Genomic DNA, 22,370 nt, shown 5'->3' on the forward strand with positions numbered 1-22,370 from the left:
GCAGTTGAGAGTTGAGAAGGAAACAAACTTTCCTGCTGTATCAACTGCAACACGGTGACTACAGAGAACTCTACTGTTGCACATAACCATAACCAAGAAAACATACATTTTTATAAGGTTAAAGTACCGTTTCTAACTGCACAAATGTGCATGTATTATATGAATTCAGGGTAGCGGTTGGATCCTGCTACCAGCTCCCAGCAAGACTGCTGATCCCTGGCTTCTTTTCCTTTTGCCCTAATCTTGGCTGCACAGTGCCCAACTCTGCAGAAGTGTCTCAGCTTCCGCACCGCAGTTCTCCATCCTCAACCCCAGGCTTCCGACGAAGTTGACCCACCGCGGGTATAAAACGGCCTGAGAGTCTCGGGAACCACCGGTCTGCGGAGCGCCAGCCCGGGCTGCCCCTGCGCTCGCGGCTCCTGCTGGCATCTCTGCGACATGAGCCTGGCAGCTGGCACCCGCGCCCCCGGCCCGCGGCCCAGCCCCGGGCTGCTGCTCCTACTAGCCGTCGCTCTCGCCCAAGGTGAGAGCTGAATGAAGCAGGGCCTGGGGGAGGTCGGGGGCGGTGGGGAGAGAGTGCTGGAACCCCCGGGGCTGGGGCGGAGTCTGTACCCGTCTCGGTTCCCAGCTGTGATTGACCGAGCGCGGCTAAGAGCGCAGGCGCTGTGCCAGGCGCTGCCCGCTGCGCTCTACCACCTGGACAGTCAGACACTTTCTGAGGGAGGTCTGGTTTGTGGATGAGGAAGTGAAGGTCAGACGCCACGCCACGAGAAGATCCCTAAGGTACCGCTGGCTATTCACAGAGTCGTCACTCCCCACTGTCCCCGCCCCACCCGCAGCAGACTCTGAAGGTGGAGCTGGAGACCTGCGCTGCGTGTGTGTGAAGACCACCTCTGCGGTCCATCCCCGGAGCATCTCCAGCCTGGAGGTGATCGGGGCTGGACTCCACTGCCCCAGCCCCCAACTGATGTGAGTCCTTGCACTCGCTTCTTTCGTGCCCACCCTCTTCTCTCCCCTTCCCTACCGCCCCTCTCCACCCTCCTCCCGCCAGCCTAATCCCAAATTCAAACCCAAGGACTGAAAGGCGCGCCTCTTCTTTCCCTGGCAGAGCTACGCTGAAGGATGGGAGGAAAATTTGCCTGGACCCGCAGAATCCTCTGTATAAGAAAATAATCAAGAAACTTTTGAAGAGTTAGCTCTTAAATCTGTACTTTTGAAGAGTCGGCTGCTTAAATCTGTACTTTTGCTATATAAAGTGTTTCTTCTTTCTTTTTTTTTTCGTTTTCAATCTAACTGCGGAAAAATCATCTGATGATTTTATTATCCTTGAAATTCTACATAAACAAAATAAATGAAGTTGTGGTATAGTCAATATTTATTAATAGAGGAAAGAAATAATGTTGACATATCACAATTTCATATAAAGAAAAAGCTCTGGAATTTTAAGCAAACATATATTTTGAAAGAAGGTTTGGTTTAATAAAGACTGGTTTTACTTGGTGTTGTATGTTGGCTGATATATATTTGCATATTTCCAGGATTGTATTACTTAATAACTACTTATTTACATAATAATGTCATGATTAGCTTTGCCAATAAATATTAATTGCACTTGTTTTCTGGGCTGCTTTTTTTAAAAAAAATTAAGTAAATAAAGCAGACTCTGCTTTTACCTCCTTAAGATTTATACTTTACCCCAGTATAGAAAATTAACAAAAATGAAACTAGAATTCTCTACTACTTAGTGGAAATATACTGATACTTTCCAGAGCATTACATTAAAATATTGTACTCTTTATTGATCCTTTGATAATGCTGACATTTAACAAAAATGAAATGGTAAAAACAGTTCCTGTACTCGTTACTGCCTGTAATAAATCCCACATTTGGCAAACTTACAGAATTGGTTCTTATTACATTCCATTTATATACCATGAGTTTTGCTCTAAGCATGAAAATGTCTTTAATAGACTTTTTCCTCAGTATTCTCGGGTTCAGTAAAACCTTATTTGCAGTTTACCACTGTTCCATGAATCTCTTAACATTGGAGATACTGAGATTGTGTGTTAAACAGCTGTGGAAATTAGGAGAGATACAGGTTGTGTTTTCATTTATGCTTTAAGAAGACACTACTATACTTTAGGAAGAAAGGATGGCATTGAAAGTTGGGTGTGTTAGTTACTTTGCTTCTGTAACAAAGTACCACAAACTCAGTGGCCTTAACAGCACAAATTTATTATCTCACAGTTCTAGACATCACAAGTCCAAAATGGGGCTTACAGGCTAATGTCAAGGTGTCCTCAGAGCTGCATTCCTTCAGGAGGTTCTAGGGGAGAATCTATGTCCTGTCTTTCTCAGCTTCTAGAGGCCACCTGCATTCTTCAGCTCCTGGTCCCTTCCTCTATCTTCAAACTACATCACTCCAACCTTTACTTTTGTTGTAACCTCTGACCCTTCTTCTTATACCCTGACTGCCTCTTAAAAGGGGCCTGTGATTATGCTGTACCCACTTCGATAATCCCACTATACCCACTTGGATAATCTAAAATAATCTTCCCATCTCAAGATCCTTTCACATCTGTGAAATCTTTTTTGCCATATAAGGTAACATTTTCACAAGGTTCTAGAGGTTAGGATATGGAAATCTTTATTCAGGCTAGAGGGCAAGAAGGCAGAATCTAGTTGAGGCAGGAGAAAGCTACAGACCTTTACCCATGAGCCAAAGTCATTTCAACCTAAGGTGGTAATGTTTGTGTACAGGGAGGATTAGACTGCTAAGAGAAAATGGAGAATGTCCATATCAGTCTCCTTGGGGCGGGAGAAAGGGAGGAAGCTTTGAGATAACAAACTACTTAAATAGATGCTATTTATAGAGGCTTATGAAGTACAGGAGTATCATCTAAATTTTCACAACCACTTTGCGCATCAGGTACCATTAATCCCATTGTAGAGTTGCAGTAACAGTCTCAGAAAGGTTAAGGCGTCTCCCAAGACCAGTTTGCTAGAGGGTGAGCAGATCAGTCTGGCTTTCAACTCCCTGCTCTTGCCTTCATGTTGTTCTGCCTTTCACACAAGTTAGTGGCATGTTAGCTAGTTTTTCAGAGAGGAACTGACCCAAAAACCAGCTCTTGGAGGTGGTGTATGAATTTGCCAGGGGCAAAGGGAAGAATGAAACTGCCACAAGATGACAAAGTAGAAAGACACAAGATCATTAAGTCCTCAGGATGTTTACCATTCTGCAGTATGTCTATGGGGATGGGTCTCCCAACTAGTTTTCACCCATTTGGTGTTTTTCACTTTCGATCCACCTTGTGCACCTTCACCCAAATTATCTTCAAGGTCCAAAGTTCTTATCATGGCACACAAGGTTGTGCTATACTCACTTCCCCTTTGTGCCTTAGTTTCTTCATCCATGAAATGTGGATGAGTGTCTACTTCATAGATTATTGTGTAGACTAAGTAGATGATGTATGTGAAACACTGGGCATAGTTCCTCATACATAGTCTGTGCTTAAAAATTAGCAATGATTAATTGTTACTATTGCCTTCTTTTCTTTTCTTTTTTTTTTTTTTTTGCTTTCAATATTGTTCTTAACACACAATTCCAGTCAGTTTGGACTGTTAAGTAAGGCATTTAACAGAGTGCTTCTTGGGGATAAGTAGCAAACAAAATCAAAAAGGTTGCAATAGCAATAAAAGTTTCTCAAACCAAACGAACTTTGGAAAAGAATACATTGATATTGTCTGTGAATGGTACAATAATTTTTCGCCTAATTTCCTTTTACTGCCTGCATCAAACAACATACTTAGCTGGATTCAATAACTCCTAGGTATGACTCAAAGGGCCAAAGGACCAAAACAAATTGTGCAAAGTCAACTAATGTTGGTGCCTTGTATTCTCCCTTCAGAATTACCTTGGCTAACCAGCCGGAGAATGCTTTCAAGTGGTCGCTTTTATCAGCAATGGCACTGGGAGAGGACTTTCCTACCAGGAAAAGTCTAAATTAGAGAACAATTCACTGTAGCTGCCTGCTGTTCAAACATTCATGGAGTGATATAGATTGAATGTACTTAAACATGAACTATTTTTTCTTCTTCTTTTTTTTTTTTGGCTGGAAGTAAGTCAGCAGAAAATGTCTCCAACCAAGTGCTTACTGCACAGTCACAGGCCTTATCAACAAACAAAACCACCAAAGTATATTTTGCTCTGGGACATTCTTCAGCATTTTTCTAATTTTTGCTTTCCCCCCCACCTTTTAAGGTCTTTGTGGTAAAAACAGTTTCCTCTTCAATGCATAGAATATTGAGGTCTTAGTTGGTTATAAAGATATATTCATATTTTTTTCTCATTACAAAAACAATGAATACATGCTCACTATAGATAACTTAGAAATACAGAGGAAATAAGGAGGAAACTTAAAAAAAAAAAACCTTTAATTTCACTACTCAGAATGTTCTTTTCATTTTTTAAAATATTAGTCATTTGATGTAGTTATGAGGTGAACTGCTGATTTTCAATAAAATATCACTGTACACAATCATAAAAGGAACACAGTAATTACTTCATTGCAATGAAACTAGTTAGTGAGTATTCTTGTTCCAATTTTGGTTAATAAAATAAGTTTTTACTTGGCCAGAGAAATAATATCAAACCCATGTGACCTGGTATCTATTTAGAGATTTATAGGTACTGTGTATGTATGTATTCACTGTGTGTGCATGTATGCATGTATAGACACACAGGCCTAAAGCAAGTTTAAAATACAATACTTATACTTGCTTTATCAAGTATTGTGTTTTGATATTTTATTTTCTGTACTTGTTACAGAACTTAGGTTGGGCTTCTTGCTGCTCAAAAGCCAATATTTGGGAGGCAAGTGTTGGTTGGAAAAGGAAAGGTTGCTTTATTCAGGAGGGCTGCAACCTGGTGAGACGGTGGACCTCATGTCCTAAAACCAACTCTGAAGATTCTGCTTGACCATGAAAGGTTTTAAAGGGAGAAAGAATCATTTGGTGAAGGGGGTCAAAGTCTTCATTATCTTTCACTGTGTGCAGACTTTCTTTCAATTCGTTGGTGGTGAGGTAGCAGGGTGGTGTTTCAGGAATCTTGTGCTCAGTCTGAAGTTACCATCCTCCACCTAGGTGAGGGCCTTAGTTCTTGCAGAAGAACTCAAAGGTATTTTATTACGTATATTCCTTGAGGAGGAACCAGAACGCTGCCCCATGACTGGACTATTGTTTCTTGACTGCTCCTCCTTTGTTTCTGCATCTCTTCCCTTTCCTGATAAACAACTCTTTGAATCTGTCCTTTGGAGCTCAGGAAAGGTCTAGGAGGCTGAATGAAGCCTATTTCCTACCAGCAAGAATCGAGGGCATGGATGGGACTTCCCCGGTGGTCTAGTGGTAAGGAATCCACCTTCCAACGCAGGAGATGTGGGTTCGATTCCTGGTCAGGGAACTAAGATCCCACATGCTGCAGGGCAACTAAGCCCACGTGCCACCACTACCAACCCGCACCGCTCAACAAGAGAGCCCACGTGCCGCAAACTACAGAGCCCATGCACTCTGGAGCCCGCGTGCCACAACTGGAGAGAGAAAACCCACACGTCACAACTAGAGAGAAGCCCGCGCACTGCAACAAAAGATCCCGCGTGCCATAACTAAGACCCGATTCAGCCAAAAAATAAAAAATAAATAAATGTTAAAAAAAAAAAAAAGAATCGAGGGCATGGAAAGGATTTGTACCTGGGACCTCATCACAGGGTGCTGCTCTGTTTCATACTAGCCTCTCCTAATTATCCACTTAAAAATAAATGTTGGCGGGTTTCCCTGGTGGCGCAGTAGTTGAGAGTCCGCCTGCCGATGCAGGGGACACGGGTTCGTGCAATAAAGTGATTTCGTAACCCAGTGATGGACCATAACTTGTAGTTTAAAAACATTGTCTAGTCCTTTGATCGAAGAGTCAAGTTTTAACGTTTCATGTTGGAGTCCACACTCTAATTAGTGCTTCTGAAGATGCTTGGCTGGTTAGTAGGGGCAGGAAGTTCAGGAACGGCAGGACAGTTAAATCTCCTTACCTCAGTCTCCAGGCCTGACTCAGGGATGGAGTCTTTGGGAATGCCATAAGAAGCAGCTTTTGAAGAGAAGATGTAACACCAAGTAGAACATTATCTGTATTGTTGAGATTCTATGTCCTTTACAGCTGGGTGCCCCTACTTAAATTCACTGCCCATCCTGCTTCAGCTATGTGCATCTTAGTTTGGGGTCTAATGCAAACTGAACTGAGGGCCAAAAGTACATTGATTTCTAGGACACCTTGGGAAAGAAGCAAAGACATTCGATAAATTTAATCGTGGTTTTATAATGATTTCTTCTTCCTGTATGGCTCTTCCTTATCCCTGTAGTCGCTGGCTTTAGCCCAACAAGCTTCTGAATAAGACAGTCTGGGTTACATCTTTTGACTCTCTGTGACCCCGGTTTCCTCAGTGTTCTCATCTGCCAAACAAGGGCAATAATGCTCACCCCACAGGACTCTGGAAAGGAGTAAATCTCACTTATAATAGGAGCCAGCATGGGCCTGACTCAAACTTCGAACCTAGTAAGTAAAAGTTACTTTTCTTTGGAGTTTTACCCCTAGAACACATATCATTTCCAAATGGCCACAATCCTTGAGCTAACAAGCAACCCATTAAGAACGTGGCCAACAAGCTATAACCTCCCCTGAACAGAACCACAACTCAACATGTGGGCGCAGATAACTAGTTAAGAAAAAAAGTTTAATGTGATAGACTCAAGCTGTATTTTCCCTTCATGGTTAACAACTAAAAGAAAATCAAATAACAAACCACAACGTTTATCAACCAGAATATCTATAAGATTATAAAATCCACAGGACATAATGGTGATTGGGAGCCTGGCTTAACTGTGTATCTAAAGCAAGGAAAAGAAATAAACTTTGGGTATAACCTTGTCAGATATTTATTTCTTTGCTTAGACAGACACAACATGGGGATTATGCTATTAGTAGCTTGTATTGTGGTGAGGGTTAGTAAAACTTGAAAGCAGGGCAGTCAGTGAGCAGTGTTGGAACAATCGGCTCTTATTTATTAGCTGTGCTGGAGAAAAAGTCTTCTTTTTGTGGTAATTCTAGGGATGATGATAGAGTCTCCTGGAAAAACAGGAGTAAAGCAATTTATACACACCTCCATTAGAATAACAATTAGACTGCACTGTGATTATTTGTTTATCTGTTTTCCTTCTTTAGATCAGGGAATAAGGGTCATGCCTATTAACCTCTCTTCATTCCCACTTCCATAAAAATGCCTGACAGAGTAGGTGCTAAATAAATGTTTGTCAGATATTAACTACATGAAACAATAACGCAGTTAGTTTTAAGATGTAATACTGCAGCTGGGTGCTGGATAAGGCACCTTGCCAGCAGAAAATTGGTTGAACATTAAAGAGTCTCTTCCCAACTTTGTTAAGCTCAGAGATTGCACCAAACTATCCACAGACATTGTAACACACTCATGCATTTGCCCAATAAGTGATTTTGTTAGAGTTACATTTGTAACTGTTAAGGAATCTGCTTAGAGTTCCCCTTATCTGTCCATCTACACCCTTCGATCACACACAGATGCTATAATATGTGCTCATTAAACATTTGATTGTAGATATTCACATTCAGTGCATAATATACACATACGTAAAATACACACAACAAAGCCATACTTTCTCTACCTCCACCATAATTTCCACCATACCTAATTGGTGGAAATTTCTTTAATGTTGTCATATTTCTTTAATGTTGTCAACCACTTCGAAAATGTCAGTCAATGAACCAGCTCAGTCATACACTAGCAGAGTCCCTCCTTTGAAATAAGTATCATTCAGAATCCTCTGCCTCCAAGATTATCTGAGTGTATGGACAGAGCCCAGAAGGTAAAAATAAAAACAAAAGTATTTCTGGCTAAGAAACTGGGAAATAATGAACACTGGAAAATACTGTGGACATTATGCTCAATATCAAGTTTTTATGATGATTCATAATTTTCCTAGTTGAAATCTGTATCTTTTTGCTATGCATGCTATTTTCTTTTGCAGTTTATACATTCGTCTCTCGACTTCCTAAATTTTGTTTCCATAATACCATAATGTCAATAATGATGTTTTTATCTCCAAAACAAATTCCTTAAAAACCTATAGTGGAGGGGCTTCCCTGGTGGCGCAGTGGTTGGGAGTCCGCCTGCCGATGCAGGGGACACGGGTTCGTGCCCCGGTCCGGGAGGATCCCACATGCCGCGGAGCGGCTGGGCCCGTGAGCCATGGCCGCTGGGCCTGCGCGTCCGGAGCCTGTGCTCCGCAACGGGAGAGGCCACAACAGTGAGAGGCCCACGTAACGCAAAAAAAAAACCTATAGTGGCCTGAAATCATTTATTCATGTATTATTTCAACAAATATTTGTCAAATTCTTAGTATGATTATGAACCTGACTCACACTGAAGATGGGGATGAAAAGAGAAATAAGATATGATAGTTTCTTTGCAGAGTACATAGTCCAGCATGGGAGCCTGTAAACCACAATGTGATCTGTATCCAAGGGCTAAGGTAAACACTTAGATGTATTATGAGATTTCTAATGGAGGTGACACTTGAAATGGCTCCTGAGTGACAAGGGAACCTCTGGTGTCTGAGCCATGCCCATCCTCCTGCTCTCTATACATCCGTGCCTTGTTGTTAAACTCCAGGTTAAAACAAAAGAACGAACCGCTTATTTTTGTTCTCAGGTCATACTGCACTGCTTTCGGCTTCCATGCCTCTGCTCACTTGGTCCTCTTTGTCGGGAATAGGTACTCTACCCACTCTCCTTAGGTAGTACCCTCCTCTAGCAAGTTTTCTCTGACAGCTCCCACCCTTCCAAGAAGGGGAGTCAGATGCCCCCCCTCCTCTGAGTGCCTATAAAGCTCGGTACATTGCTGAGTATCATGGAGCTCCAGACAACTTCATATCTTTCCGTTATGCTTCCATAGGCTGTGTTTGGTAGTGGCCAAGTCTGGTTTATTTTTTTCCTCTTTGTAAACTAATTTAGAACCTAATTTAGTTCCTAGCTTATGAGTGATAGATAAATGTTGAAGAGATAAATGAATACACAGATGAAATAGAATAAATAGAGTTACTTGTGTTGGAAAGTTATCTGTAGCAGAAATGTGAAAGATGGATGGTATTAAGCCAGACTATTACACTGGCAAGAGGCATAAATCTAATTTAAATTTAAAGAAAAAGAACATCTGTTGGTCTACATAATGTCCATGAATAAATCAGAGCCACCTGGTAGACATAGGTGCCCAAACAAGGTCCTCAGTAATTTGCCCCATTTCAAGTGCTTTCCTCTGGGCCAACTTCATTATATGGAAATCTCTCCCGAAGCATTAGCTCACGTCTAAGACCCATTTTACCTGTTTAGAACTCCAGGAAGAATTAAGAACTTCTTTTTCAATTGTTTCAACAAAAATTCTAGAGACTATTTCTTATTTGCCCAGGCTTAGGTCACTTGCCCTTCTCTGAGCATACAGGGGTGGGCCCTGATAAGAAGGGGCTGAGAAATAGGTCATCCCATATGAACCCCATGCACTAAAAACACAGTGAATCTAGGCTGTGTTACCAGAAGAAAGAAAAAGGGGAGCCAGACACGCAGTCTGTGGGGAGACTGAACAGAGGCTGACCCTTGTTGTGTTTCAGGGCAGGATTTCCCAAATATGCCACTTAGGCATATTTATTCTTTTGAATTAAAATAACTTGAAAAGGGGCTTCCCTGGTGGCGCAGTGGTTGAGAGTCTGCCTGCTAATGCAGGGGACACGGGTTCGAGCTCTGGTCCGAGAAGATTCCACATGCCGTGGAGCAACTAAGCCTGTGAGTCACAACTACTGAGCCTGCGCGTCTGGAGCTTGTGCTCTGCAACAAGGGAGGCTGCGATAGTGAGAGGCCTGCGCACCGTGATGAAGAGTGGCCCCCGCTCGCTGCAACTAGAGAAAGCCTTCGCACAGAAACGAAGACCCAACACAGCCAAAAATAAATAAATAAACAAATGTGGGGTTAAAAAAAAAAAAGGGAGTAAATTGTTCTGTTTTTAAAAAATAATATAAAATAACTTTAAAAAACAGCCAGTACAAGGACTTTAGGACACTCTTTTGTCTCCCTGAAAGCAGGAAATAAATATCCCATGTAAAAGGTACCCTTCCTGCACCAGGTGAAAAAGAGACATCCTTATCTTGAATCTTAGGAAAGGAATTTTATGTGTGATCAAGCTGGATAAGATTAAATGAATTTATTATAGTTGTTTTAAATATAAACTTTAAGATCAATAGTGTACGTATGTAAAACTGGAAATTAATTTTCTTTCATCTGCTAAGAGGACAAAGTTTTCTTCGACTATTGCTCTGCTCTTGATAAGACATTATGAAAGGCTTTTCTTTACCTTTTAAATGATCTGCCTAGAAAACAAAGAATGTGTGCTTTTTCAAAATACTCTTCTATGTTTCATGTTGTCTTTATCATTGGTCTTTGATTACTTAATAAACCAAGTCTTCCAAATATTGAAACAGCTAAATTTTGTTCAGAATTATGTAACCTTCTAGATTCTTTGAAATCTGTTACTGTTACTTTGGTTAAATGAATAATGAGGTACTGTTTCATGATGACCTGTGATCCTTTTTGGTCAAGTGTCAAAACTTTTTGATGTTTTTGACAAACTTCCTCAAATCAAATTCTTAGTAAAATTTTTGGACCACAACCTAACTTTGGGATTTTCCAGAGGTCCCCTGGAACATCTTAAAAGATTCTTTTTTCTCTCCATATAAAAATAGAGGGAGAGGGAGAATGAGAGTAGAAAGAGAGAGAGAGAGATATTACATTAATTATGCCTATTTGGTACATTAAATTACATGGAAAGCATTGCCAAATATGTGATGATAAACCTTCTTAGGTTATATTGTATGGGAGAATGTTATTAATATAAGTGTTCTAGAAATTACCTGAAATTCCAAAGAAAATCTGATATATCCTGGTATAATGTTATTGTAATTCTAATTATCCTGAAATATTGGTGTCACAGAAATTACTAAAGTTTCGTGTCAATTGCATCACACTAAACTCTCATCTGCTCTTTAACCGTTGCAATTTTTAAGTCTTTTCTCATTTACAGTTACTGTTCTACTCTGATTCTTTGGCAAAAGTTTTCTTGCAAACGTTTTTCATCTTCAAAGAAATTCATGGAAAGGACCCTGACAAGTACTCTAGAATACATGTTTCTGATGTGTTTATGAATATACCGCTGAACTGGGTAAGAAATTACAGAATTCTAAAACTAATGTAAGGAAATTCATCAATCGTCACAGAATATTGTGGTGAAGGTACAGCTTTCTTTGGAATATTGTTTGGTTTAAGGATAACTATCTCTTTTTGGGTGGCTTAGTAGTACTGGGCTACACATTCTGCTGAGAGGGCTCATTTAATGCCAAGTAACTACGTGAAGTTAGGCTCAAGCTCAAAATTCAGAATAATGAAGGATAAAAGGGGAAAACCTATCAGACTGATTAGCCAAAGAACTTATGGTTTCACCAACTTATTTTCTGTTGTTTCTTTTATTTTTTGTTTTTAATTGTGGTAACATTGTGTTAAAATACAATTTGCCTCTTAACCACTTTTAAGTACACAATTCAGTACCTTCCTATTGCTATGTAGTCTCCAGAACTCTTTGAGTTGCAAAATTGAAATTCTATAACTATTACAGAACTCCCCCTTCCTCCCTCCACTCAGCCCCTGGCAACCACCATTCTACTTTCTGTGTCGGATTTTGACTAGTCTAGGTACCTCATGTCAGTTGAATCACACAGTATTTGTCTTTTGTGATTAACTCATTTCACTAAGCACATTATCCTCAAGGTTCATCTGTGTTGTAGCATGTGACAGGATTTCTTTCTTTTTTAAGGCTGAATAATACAGTAAGTCCCCTTAAGATGCGAACTTTCAAAGGTGCGAACGTGCGTTCGCATGTCCAATCACATAAGTTAGTTCACGTGTCTGGCATACATTGCCATGTGCGTGCATCCTCTACAAGTGGTTATGCTTTTGGGTACTTTACTGTACAGTACTGTATAGAGTACAGTAGTACAGTATCTTTATTTCAAGCTAGATCTGCAAGAGGACGACTTCATTGAATTCCTTGCTGTGTAATATGAGGAGCTTACAAATGAAGACCTGATGGAATTGGAGCCCCTGAGAAAGGACGAAGAGAGACAAGAGGAAGAAGTAACCGAAGAACCGCAGAGATTCACATCGCAGGAAATGGCAAGGGGATTTTCTTTATTTGAGGAGGCACTGTTAGTTTTTGAGGCACAGGACGGGAACTTAGAATGGTACAGGAAGGTTGCAGCAGCCATTCAGAATGCAGTCCAGTGCTACCACATCATCTATGATGAGAAAAAAAGAGCTGCTCCCCAGGCATCACTGGATCATTTCTTCAGGACGGTAGAGAGAATTGAACCCAGCAAGGAACAAGAGAGTCTGTGCCATCGATGTCAGGTGTGAGTGAAATTGAAGCTTGCCCTCATCTCCTATTGCTGACGGTCCTTCAGCTCTACCATCTCCCACCCCCTCTCCCTCCTCCAGTCGGTAACTCTTCTTGCCTGTTCACTCGATGCCAGCCCTTGCATGCCAGCTGTTGTACTGGACTACTGTACTTCTCAAGGTACTGTAAGATTAAAAATGTTTTCTTTAAAAAAAATTACAGAATTCTAATGAAGAAAAAAAGAAAAACTGATGGCTTCATCAAACTGCTAACAAAATATCAAGATCAACAAAATTGATTACATGGGGCTGAATGAACTGAGAAGGATGATTATAATTTTTATGATTTAAAAAAAATATTGCTGGTTCTTTAGTCTTTTGTCTTCCAGATATAATGAAACCTTTCCTCTTAAGCTATCTCTGACTTACAGAAATTTAGTGAAATATCCTTTTGTGAACAAAGATGAAACATTTCTTTATTTCTCCCTACCTGATTCCTCCAGAATTAAGTGACCTTCAGTGAGTATTTTTATTTTCATGGCAATATAGTTATTAGCATGAGTTCACTGATATTCCATTCTCCTCATAACACAACACAATTGGATCCATAGGTTATTTTACCAAGGCTTCGACTGGAATGTCATATTTGGGAGAGATGTCCATTGACTCAGATATGACCAGACAGCTTTAAGGTTGACTTTTGGAGCCAATAAATTTCCTTGAAAAAATCTGCCTGGTACTTGTTTACAGGGTTCACAGCAGCTTTGCCAGGTAAGAAGGACACTCCCTGGCAGGTACAGGAACCTCAAGATATAGTGGGTGCTAGAGAAGAGATGAACTAACCTAAATCTGTAGGTATGGAAACCTGATGGCAAGTCTTTGGCTTGGCTTCCTAGCCTCAAGAGGCTTTTGAAAAGTCCTATCTGAGATTCCTCATGAAAACTTGCAGCAAAGCAAGCATAAAAGAGCCTATATGGCAAATCTCCATTCTTGCTGATCTTATGTAAAAACCAGGCCAAGTTTATTGAAATTAGCCTCAATTTGCAAACAAATTAGTCTTATTAGTGTTTATCTTTGATAAAAATTAGAATGTCTACAGAGAGAAAAATTATGTTTCAGTAATACACCTTTAGGGATATTAGATTCTAGTTCCGTTAATTACATTTGAGATTTCCTTTTCTACCTGTAAACTAACTGGATCCTGAATTCTTCTAGTTTCCTTCAATATCTGGCTACAACTATCCAGACTATCGTTTCCAATTTTTCTCCCACCTTTATGACTTGAAATCATTGAGAAGTAAAACTGCCCTATTCCAAAGCCACACAAGGGAGTTCCCTCGTGGTCAGTGGTTAGGACTCAGAGCTTTCACCACCGTGGCCTGGGTTCAATCCTTGGTCCGGAAACTAAGATCCTGCAAGCCTCATGATGCAGCCCAAACACACACACACACCCTGCCCCCCAGACACTCACACACACGAAAACCTCAAAGCCATGCAAACTAATGTTGGACAACCTGATATAAACTTCAGAGGAATCACCACAACAGCTCACATATAAACAGTCTTCATGCCAGTGGCTGTGTGTGCCACTTAGAAAGATCACCAGAAACATTCAAACCATAAACAATGGAAATCTGTCATGGTGTCATTGCCTCTCCTCAATCTATCTGAAGATGCTCTGAGCCTGGCATCTAGAAATATTCTCAACTGGCTACCCTCAAAACTCAGAAATTGGTTTACAATTTGATGCAATAATTAACTGTTGCTTTTTCTTTTGTTTCCTTATTAATGCCTTATTAATTACCTTATTTCTCACATAATAGAGACCTAACTTTGGGACCCCCAACTGCATTACCACCTCCTAAAATGAGACACAGATGTTTAACTGAACTGATCTATTTTCAATACTATGAGATTCACTGACATATTGATTATTTTGAATTAAAGTTTGTTAAGAAACAGCTGGTGCAAGAAGGACACTCTGACCCTCCTTTGTCCCCTGGAATGCAGGAAATAAATTTCCCATGTGAAAGGTACTCTTCCTGCACCAGGTAAAAAAGAGACATCCTTATCATGAGAGTTAGAGAATCTAGGGCCCAGAAGCCTGTATAAACAAAACTCATTCCTTCTTCACTAATTTACTACCCCAAGCCCAAACCCCTTTGTCTTTTTCATGCTTCACAAATGGAGTGTTATGTTGTCTAAAAGGTATAAAAGCTGCCTACTGGGCTTCCCTGGTGGCGCAGTGGTTGAGAATCTGCCTACCAATGCAGGGAACACGGGTTCGAGCCCTGGTCTGGGAAGATCCCACATGCCACGGAGCAACTAGGCCCGTGAGCCACAACTACTGAGCCTGCGCGTCTGGAGCTTGTGCTCCGGAACAAGAGAGGCCGCAACGGTGAGAGGCCCCGCGCACCGCGATGAGGAGTGGCCCCTGCTCTCCGCAACTGGAGAAAGCCCTCGCACAGAAACGAAGACCCAACACAGCCAAAAAAAAAAAAAAAAAAAAAGCTGCCTACTTTGGTCACTGTTTTGAGTCTTATATTTTTATGGGGCTCCTGTATGTACGAAATTAAATTTGTTTTTCTCCTGTTATTCTGTCTTATGTCTATTTAATCATTAGGCCAGCCAAAGAACCAAGAAGGGAAGAAGGGAAAAGTTTTCCTCCCCTACACCGTGATGCTTGTACACACTAATGCCATTTGCCTGTAGAGGTGGAATGGATCCAGGAATTTAATATCATGTTTTGACATCTTTGTTTTTCCCCCCTTAGAGCCAGAGTCATTACATCAGACGAGATCATTCTAGGGTAAATACAGATGGAAGTTGAGAGGGAATAAGTTCTAACAGCAAGCTAGGAGTAGAGTAAAGCGACACTGCCCATATCTTCCTGCCAATCAGCATGGTTAGTTGGTTAGTTTTCAGGATGGAGCAGTGTCCCCTGGAGCTAAGGTGTCCCCTCAGAAAGCAGAGCCTGAGTCATCAGTCTACCATGCAAGCAGATTTATTTGGGAGAAATTATCCCTATGTATGGGACTGGGTAATTGGGAAGAGTGAAATAGGAAAAGAGGGTGTGGCAGGGGTTCAATCCTGTTAGGTATCTTTTGAGAAGTCATGTAGAATATCTGCCTAAAACATGAAAGAGGGGGGAATACTTATTGCCTGCTGTTCCCTATTTGGCAAGCGACTTTTCACTGCAGTGACAAAGAAACTTTGGTGCAGAAAGCAGAGCTGAGGCGAGGAGCTGTAAGTTCACATCTGCTTGTAGCTGGTTGCTGCAGCAATGACAGCGGGCCTACAAGACGTGAGCATCCTGGATTTTACTCACTGTCAATTCCAAAAGATTCATACCGATTGCAGGGAAAATGGAGTTTCACCACCAAAGCTTCCATTTTAAAGCTTATTCCATTTCATTAACAGTCATCGCTTGTGTGGGTTTAAAGATTGTGAAAAAAAAACTGGTCTTCAACTTTTGCAAAAGTAATTGGCTTAAAGAAGCACTTGCTCAAACAGGAACATGAATTTGTTTATTGTACTAGACTAAGCATTCCTTTGTGTATAAATATTTCTGCACTTTGGTTGATGAGGATCTCATGAATTCAAATGGCATATGAAGGAGAAAATAGCAATGAAAAAAGAAATCCTTCCTTTTTTACTTCATTTCCAAAAACAAGTGATTTTGATTGTCATCTTCAGGAGTCAAATTCTACATGATCTACAGATGTTGGCTACCCCTTGACATGCTTCATTTTTTTTTTTTTTTTTGGTAGTTCCAGTAGATAAACTGGTGAATACTTTCATTTACGTCAGTTTGGGGTTGCGTCTGGAGACCATTACAGCAAACACTTTCTGTTTTTCACCAGTTACAAGAAATAGATGAGAGATTTGCACAGCACGATTAATGCTGAAGACAAACTATTTAAGCCTATGAAACATGATGATGTGTCCAAAATGGGGCAGCGGATACTTTGGATTTTCATATTTAAACAAATATGAACTCAACAAAAACTTAATTCCCTTTGTAGGAAGCTACCAGGTAAAGCAGGCATGTCCACTGATTTCATTGTAGTGGTATTCTACTTGATTTAGAAAAATAAGATTTTAAAAAACTTCTGTGTACCCTTCACGCAGTTTCCCCTATTGTACTATTTTACATTACATGGTACATTGGCCAAAGCTAAGAAACCAATATTGGCACATTACTACTAATGACACTCCATACTTTAAGTGAATTTCACCAGTTTTCCCACTTACTATCCTCTTTCTGTTCCAGGATTCAACCCAGGTACCACACTGCACTTAGTTGTCTTGTCTCTGTACTTTCCTCTGGACTGTGACAGTTTCTTAGTCTTTCCCAAGTTTCACGATTTTGACATTTTCGGAGAATGCTGGTCAGCTATTTAATAGTCCCCAATTTAGGTTTGAAAAATGTTTTTCTTATAGTTGAACTGGGGTTATGAACTTTTGGAAAGAATACCAAAGAGGTGAGGTGACCTTCTCATCACGTTATATCAAGGGTACATGATATCAACCTGACATCACATTGATGATATTAACCTTCATCATCATCATTTGGATAAGGGAATGTTTGCCAGATTTCTCTATGGTAAAGTTACTATTTTTTCAGAATTGGACACTTTAAGAAAATATAACAGGCTATATCAATGCCACAGGAGAGAGTTATGCTGTTAGTGAAACCAAACTATGGAGGTATATGACCTGTGTCTGTGTTTGCATTTTAAAATTAAAAAAATTGAAACATTCAGCTAGTGGAATTATAAACAGATTTTTTAAAATCACTCCTCTGGAAATTTTTAACCATATATCATAGAGCATTTTTAGCATAGCACAATGGTTAAAAGCCATTCTGTCTGGGTAAGAGTCCCAAGGTTCAATACCTTAGGGAAGTTCCTTAACCTCTCTGCACCTCAGTTTCCTTATTTGTAACCTTAATGTACCACAAAGATAATAATAAATACTATCACAGAGATGTTTGGAAGATTGAACGAGTCAGTATTTATATAAATCTTAGAAGAGAGCCTGGAATTTAGCACAAAATGATTGTGCTGCATCTCGGAGTGGGTACAGAGGTTTAATAACTTGCCAATGGTATATGGCAACTACATAAAGGAAGCAGCCTCTTTCATATTTACTCAGAACCCTGTGTGCTCTTCTAATTGGTCAGCTACCATGTTTGCTGAAGAAAAAAGCAAATTTTCAGTGACTTGTTAAAGTTTGTTCCATAGACAAAAGCTAAGAGAGATTAGAGGAAAAAAATAATCTCTTCCTGCCTTTCTAACTTTTATAAACTTTAGAAACTGAGTCTGCATTATTTATGATTAGAAAACAAAACAACATATCTCGGAACTTTTAAAGACTAACTTTTGTATATCTGGGCCAGTTTCCCATGAAATCCAAAAAAACAATTGATAACAAGGGGAGAGATCACACAAACTGTCAATTATTCCTGAGCTTGTCACCATATTTTATAGCCTTTAGATTATTTTTCATTTCCTACTGCTTAATACAAATGTATTAATTTCCCCGGTGTTTCTCACAGGATCATCCTGAAAAACACTAGAGTATTTTTAAAGACAGTCTTTCATTTTAAAAACCTTTTCCAATAAATAAGGTGGGGAGTCTTTAATTCAAACTCTTTTCTAACAGATGAGGTGATTGAAAGTAAGACTACAAAAGAAATCAATGATAGGTCTCAAAAGTAAAAACAACGACAACAAAAAACCCAAAACCCAACGTAAGTGCATCTCCTAGTAGAGTGTAGCTGTGCCTTCCTTTCAGAAAGCCTGATTCAGAAATTTTTTTAATATAAAGAGAAAAATTGGGGAGTGAACTTTTCCATTAACTTTTTTTTTTTTTTTTTTTTTTGGTTTCTTGGATATAGAAGGATTCACAACAGGTAGTTTCTGCTTAGGTGCTGTTGGAAAAAGCTATTTCTATTTATTTAATAAACTTTTATAATGCATTTAATCCCTGCCGGCTCTCACACACGTTGACTCATTTCTCATAACCACCGTGGGGTAGGCAAAGAAACATTTAACAATGTGCAGGTAATAGGTGGCAGCTAAATGCAAGCGGCTTCGCTGCAGGCGGGGTGGCTTACTGCGGGATCCAAGTTCTCCCTCACTGAGCTGAGCTGCCCAGAGCCCGGGCCCTAGACACCCATCCCTGGGCCAGAGGCCATTGCTTTCTCCTCTTCCCACTCCCATGATACTCCATGTCTCCAAGATGTCCGAATCCAATCCTCTAGATTTAATGTTGAGTCAATGCTAGAGCTCTAAAACTTCTGATGAAAAACTAGTAAAGACATCAGGTGAAGAGACTGAAATTCCTGGTCAGAAAAGAGAGGCATGTCACTGTGTCAAGAAAAAGGAAGACCAACACTGAAGGTCCCCCTTCAGTGTTTCACTGGAACGGTGTTTCACGTGTGATTCGACGTTTCATGTTTCAGCCGCGCACATCCGGAGTAAGCGTGCTATGCAGCAGGTACCCACTCCCTGGTGTCCATGTGCTGTTTTGTCCAAGGACAGAACCAGAAGAGGTGACCCCGACTAGCCCACCCGCAGCTTCAGCGTGACCACCAGTTCCATATTTTTGATCAACTCAACCCTCCATACGTGGAAAAGGAGGTCTGCAGGGAATTTTGGAATTCCAACAGTGCTGAGAGAAGGAATTTGAGCAGGACCCAAAAACTTAGGTCGTGTTATGGCCCTCAGCTTTCACTGAAATTAACCCCGGATTCAACTTTTGACAACTGATCCCAGGTCCCACCAAATGGAAAACATAACCAAGATATTCTAAGCGTGATTTGAGAATATATAACATGAGGAATAAGCTGAACGTTCTTCTCTGGATTCCGAGATGTCGGCTGTATTTTTGACAGCATTCATTCCACAGGTATGAAATAAGCAAAATCGAAATTTAGAGAGACAGGATATATAGAGTTAGAGGACAGACAGCTAAGCAAAATCTACCCGCTTACTCCTCTTTAATTCTCCCAGATCTGATAACTAAAGAAACAGAAGTCTCCCTAAAACTGTCTCTCCACCCCTGTGAGGGTCTCGCGAATCCGCCCCCAGCGCTTTCCCCCGCTCTCGGCCCGGAGACCAGGGGTGGCCAGGCGCCCACGGCCGCCCTCGCTGGCGGTACCCCAGGGGTGCCGGCGACTCACTTCCCCTGCGGGGATTTCGGCGCAGAGACGACACCCCACCCCCTCCCCGAGGGCACGGATTACGCGGGAGGCCAGCGGGGCCGCGCCTTCCTTCCGGACCCGGGAACGCCAGTGCGTCGGGGAATTTCCCTGGCCCTGGGCTGCCAGCCCCTGTCCGATCGAGATAAAAGGGCTTCGCCCGGCTCGGGGAGCCACAGAATCCGCTCCGCCAGCCCTCCAGCCCGCCTTCCCGCCGCAGGCAGCGACCCTCCGAGCTGAACCCCATGGCCCGCGCCGCGACCCCCGCCGCCGCCCGGCTCCTCCGCGCCGCGCTACTGCTCCTGGTCCTGGTGGCCGCCGGCCGGCGCGCAGCAGGTGCGACCCGGCGCCCGGCATCCCCAGGGCGGGACGGGGGCGGGTGGGGGCCCATCCCGGGACAGCCCCCCTGACCGAGTCTGTCCTCCCCGCAGGGGCGCCTGTGGTCACCGAACTGCGCTGCCAGTGCCTGCAGACCGTGCAGGGGATTCACCTCAAGAACATCCAGAGCGTGAAGGTGACGCCCCCGGGACCCCACTGCGGCCAAACGGAAGTCGTGTAAGTGCCGCCGCTGTTGCTGTGCTTGTCACCCCCGCCTTCCCGACGACCCCACCCCGACCCCCAGCCCGACCTCACGTGGATTCTCCCTTCTCTCTGCAGAGCCACTCTCAAGACTGGTCAGGAAGTTTGCCTCAACCCTGAAGCTCCCATGGTTAAAAAAATCATCAACAAGATGCTAAACAAGTGAGTTATGGTTTTTATTCACACGAGTGAATAGAGTCAGCCATCTGCCTCCTGAAAATTATATCAGAGAAACCCAGGATTTAGCCGAAGGACTGAAAAACCATTATTCCACAATTAAATTTGACATTAAGATCAATAATTTGCTCTGTTGCCAGAAGGATATTTTCAGTGCCTTCCATCCTGGCCCCTGACTCTCCCCATTCAAATGAACGTGGGTTAAGCTGCTTTCATTAACATGGGCAGTTATGCTGAAAAGCTTTCCACCTGTTTAAAAAACACAGGCATTTTTTTTCTCCCAGTTCTTTCTGGACCTCACACCTGAAAAGCAGAACCCTGGTTTTCTGCAACATAGGTGCTAAAGCTTAGTGGTGAAGAGCTGGGACTTTGCAGTGACACAGTACTGGGTACAAATCTGGGTTCCAGCACCTATTAGCCATGTGACTCAAGGACAATTATTTGGTTTATCTAAGACTTAGTAAAACAAGGAAAACAATAGTAGCTACCAAATCAGTTTGCTCTGTGGCTTAAGTTAGGCCCAGTGGGACGGGTAGAGAGAGTAATCCTGGCCATTTGTTGCCCATATAGCCAATAATACAGTGGAGAGCACAGGCCGTACCCTCATTCCTAAATAAGAGTCTCCAAGAGCCTAGAGGCCTCTGCCACACAGAATAGTGGGTTACAGGTAGTAGTCACTTGGTGCCAGGCTGGAAAGACCGGACTCAGAAATCTCTGGAAACCAAGGAGCAGGACAGGAGAAGAGTGCTGTGCAGTCGGCTTTCTGGAGCAGCTAGTAAGGAAGACCTTTTCTCCTTACAGGGACAGATCCAACTGACCAGGAGGGAAGGAGGAAGCTCCTCGATGGCTGTTCCTGAAGTAGGCCCTGCCCTTACAGGGATCAAAGAGAAAAAAGAGGAATCGCCAGCTCCTGAGGCCACCTGGATCGGGCTTAATATGTTTGAACATCTCTTAGGAGGGTTCTCCCACTTATTTATTTATTTATGTGTTGTTTGGTTTTCGAAGACTCTGTTAATATTTACATGTAACATGATTAAGGATGTGATTGACTCTACTTGCACATCGTATCATTAATTTTATTATTTATTTTGTGAGAAAAACCCCAGTTAATTTAGTCCTGATTCTTATCTAGTTTGAAGTAGAAGGGTTGCAAATATTCTCCAGTCATTAAACTAAGATTTCTGAGGAGCCCACCGCATGCCAGCCCCTGTGACAGAGACTGGGGCCTCCAAACAAATAGTGAGGTCATTGTCAGCATGGGGGGATGTATGTGTACATCTACTTTTGTAAATGTTTAAAAGAATGTTAGTTATTATTTATTGAAATGATTTCACAGTATGTGGTCAGCATTTCTCATGTTGACGCTTTAAGAACTACAATGTTCTAAATATCCTTTGGACATTTTATGTCTTTCTTGTAAGGCATAATGCCTTGTTAGTGTTAATTATGCAGTGCTTTTCTGTATCTTACAAAAGAGAAGTTTAAATATTTATTGATTTAAAAAGAACATGAAAATAAAGTATTTCAAACTAAACAAGTTTTGTTTCATTTTTTTGAGGAAAAAAGGTCTATCTTTACTAGATAATCTGATGATTTACATCAGTGTTTCCCAACTTCTTTTTCTCCTCCTGGGCATTCATTTGCTACACAGATAAATCAAACTATAAGTTATACTTAATTTCATCTGGTGGTAGCTGTCACTCCCCTTGGCTCTCACCTACTCAAGAATGTACTTCTCCAAACTGTGCACCGGCCCCTCCCCCTCCTGTGAGAGTCACTATGGTAATATATTGCTGTTTTTTATACGGAGCTCCTTGCTACCTTGTTACTCAAGTCTACCTC

General features: G+C 41.6%; 2 protein-coding genes across 4 annotated transcripts; both read left to right on the top strand.

The window, feature by feature from the left end:
• The first annotated feature begins 287 nt into the window (after positions 1-287).
• On the top strand, positions 288-1,616 carry LOC112405696 (platelet factor 4-like). Of its 3 annotated transcripts, none has more exons than XM_024754192.1 (3): positions 288-523; positions 804-969; positions 1,109-1,616. In XM_024754192.1, the coding sequence occupies exons 1-3, from the start codon at positions 439-441 to the stop codon at positions 1,194-1,196; spliced, it is 339 nt and encodes a 112-aa protein (XP_024609960.1). In that variant the 5' UTR covers positions 288-438; the 3' UTR covers positions 1,197-1,616. The 3 variants fall into 3 exon arrangements, with proteins under 3 accessions (XP_024609960.1, XP_024609962.1, XP_024609961.1); XM_024754194.1 differs by having other exon boundaries at positions 289-523; positions 843-969; XM_024754193.1 differs by having other exon boundaries at positions 291-523; positions 840-969.
• An 18,262-nt stretch (positions 1,617-19,878) lies between these two features.
• On the top strand, positions 19,879-22,042 carry LOC112405635 (growth-regulated alpha protein-like). The gene is made up of 4 exons (XM_024754118.1): positions 19,879-20,108; positions 20,204-20,327; positions 20,430-20,513; positions 21,330-22,042. Exons 1-4 carry the CDS (start codon positions 20,018-20,020, stop codon positions 21,343-21,345), a joined length of 315 nt encoding a protein of 104 aa, XP_024609886.1. The 5' UTR covers positions 19,879-20,017; the 3' UTR covers positions 21,346-22,042.
• The last annotated feature ends 328 nt before the right edge of the window (positions 22,043-22,370 follow it).

Source organism: Neophocaena asiaeorientalis, unplaced genomic scaffold (assembly GCF_003031525.2).
Source record: "Neophocaena asiaeorientalis asiaeorientalis breed wild unplaced genomic scaffold, Neophocaena_asiaeorientalis_V1.1 scaffold148, whole genome shotgun sequence".
Classification (NCBI taxonomy): domain Eukaryota; kingdom Metazoa; phylum Chordata; class Mammalia; order Artiodactyla; family Phocoenidae; genus Neophocaena; species Neophocaena asiaeorientalis.

Excerpts from the sequence above, each read along its gene's own strand:
- LOC112405696 (XM_024754192.1), top strand. The coding sequence starts at position 439 with ATGAGCCTGGCAGCTGGCACCCGCGCCCCCGGCCCGCGGCCCAGCCCC. Across the intron at positions 524-803 it reads AGCCGTCGCTCTCGCCCAAG|AGTCGTCACTCCCCACTGTC; the intron begins GTGAGAGCTGAA and ends GGCTATTCACAG. Across the intron at positions 970-1,108 it reads TGCCCCAGCCCCCAACTGAT|AGCTACGCTGAAGGATGGGA; the intron begins GTGAGTCCTTGC and ends TTTCCCTGGCAG.
- LOC112405635 (XM_024754118.1), top strand. The coding sequence starts at position 20,018 with ATGGCCCGCGCCGCGACCCCCGCCGCCGCCCGGCTCCTCCGCGCCGCG. Across the intron at positions 20,109-20,203 it reads CGCCGGCCGGCGCGCAGCAG|GGGCGCCTGTGGTCACCGAA; the intron begins GTGCGACCCGGC and ends TCCTCCCCGCAG. Across the intron at positions 20,328-20,429 it reads TGCGGCCAAACGGAAGTCGT|AGCCACTCTCAAGACTGGTC; the intron begins GTAAGTGCCGCC and ends TTCTCTCTGCAG.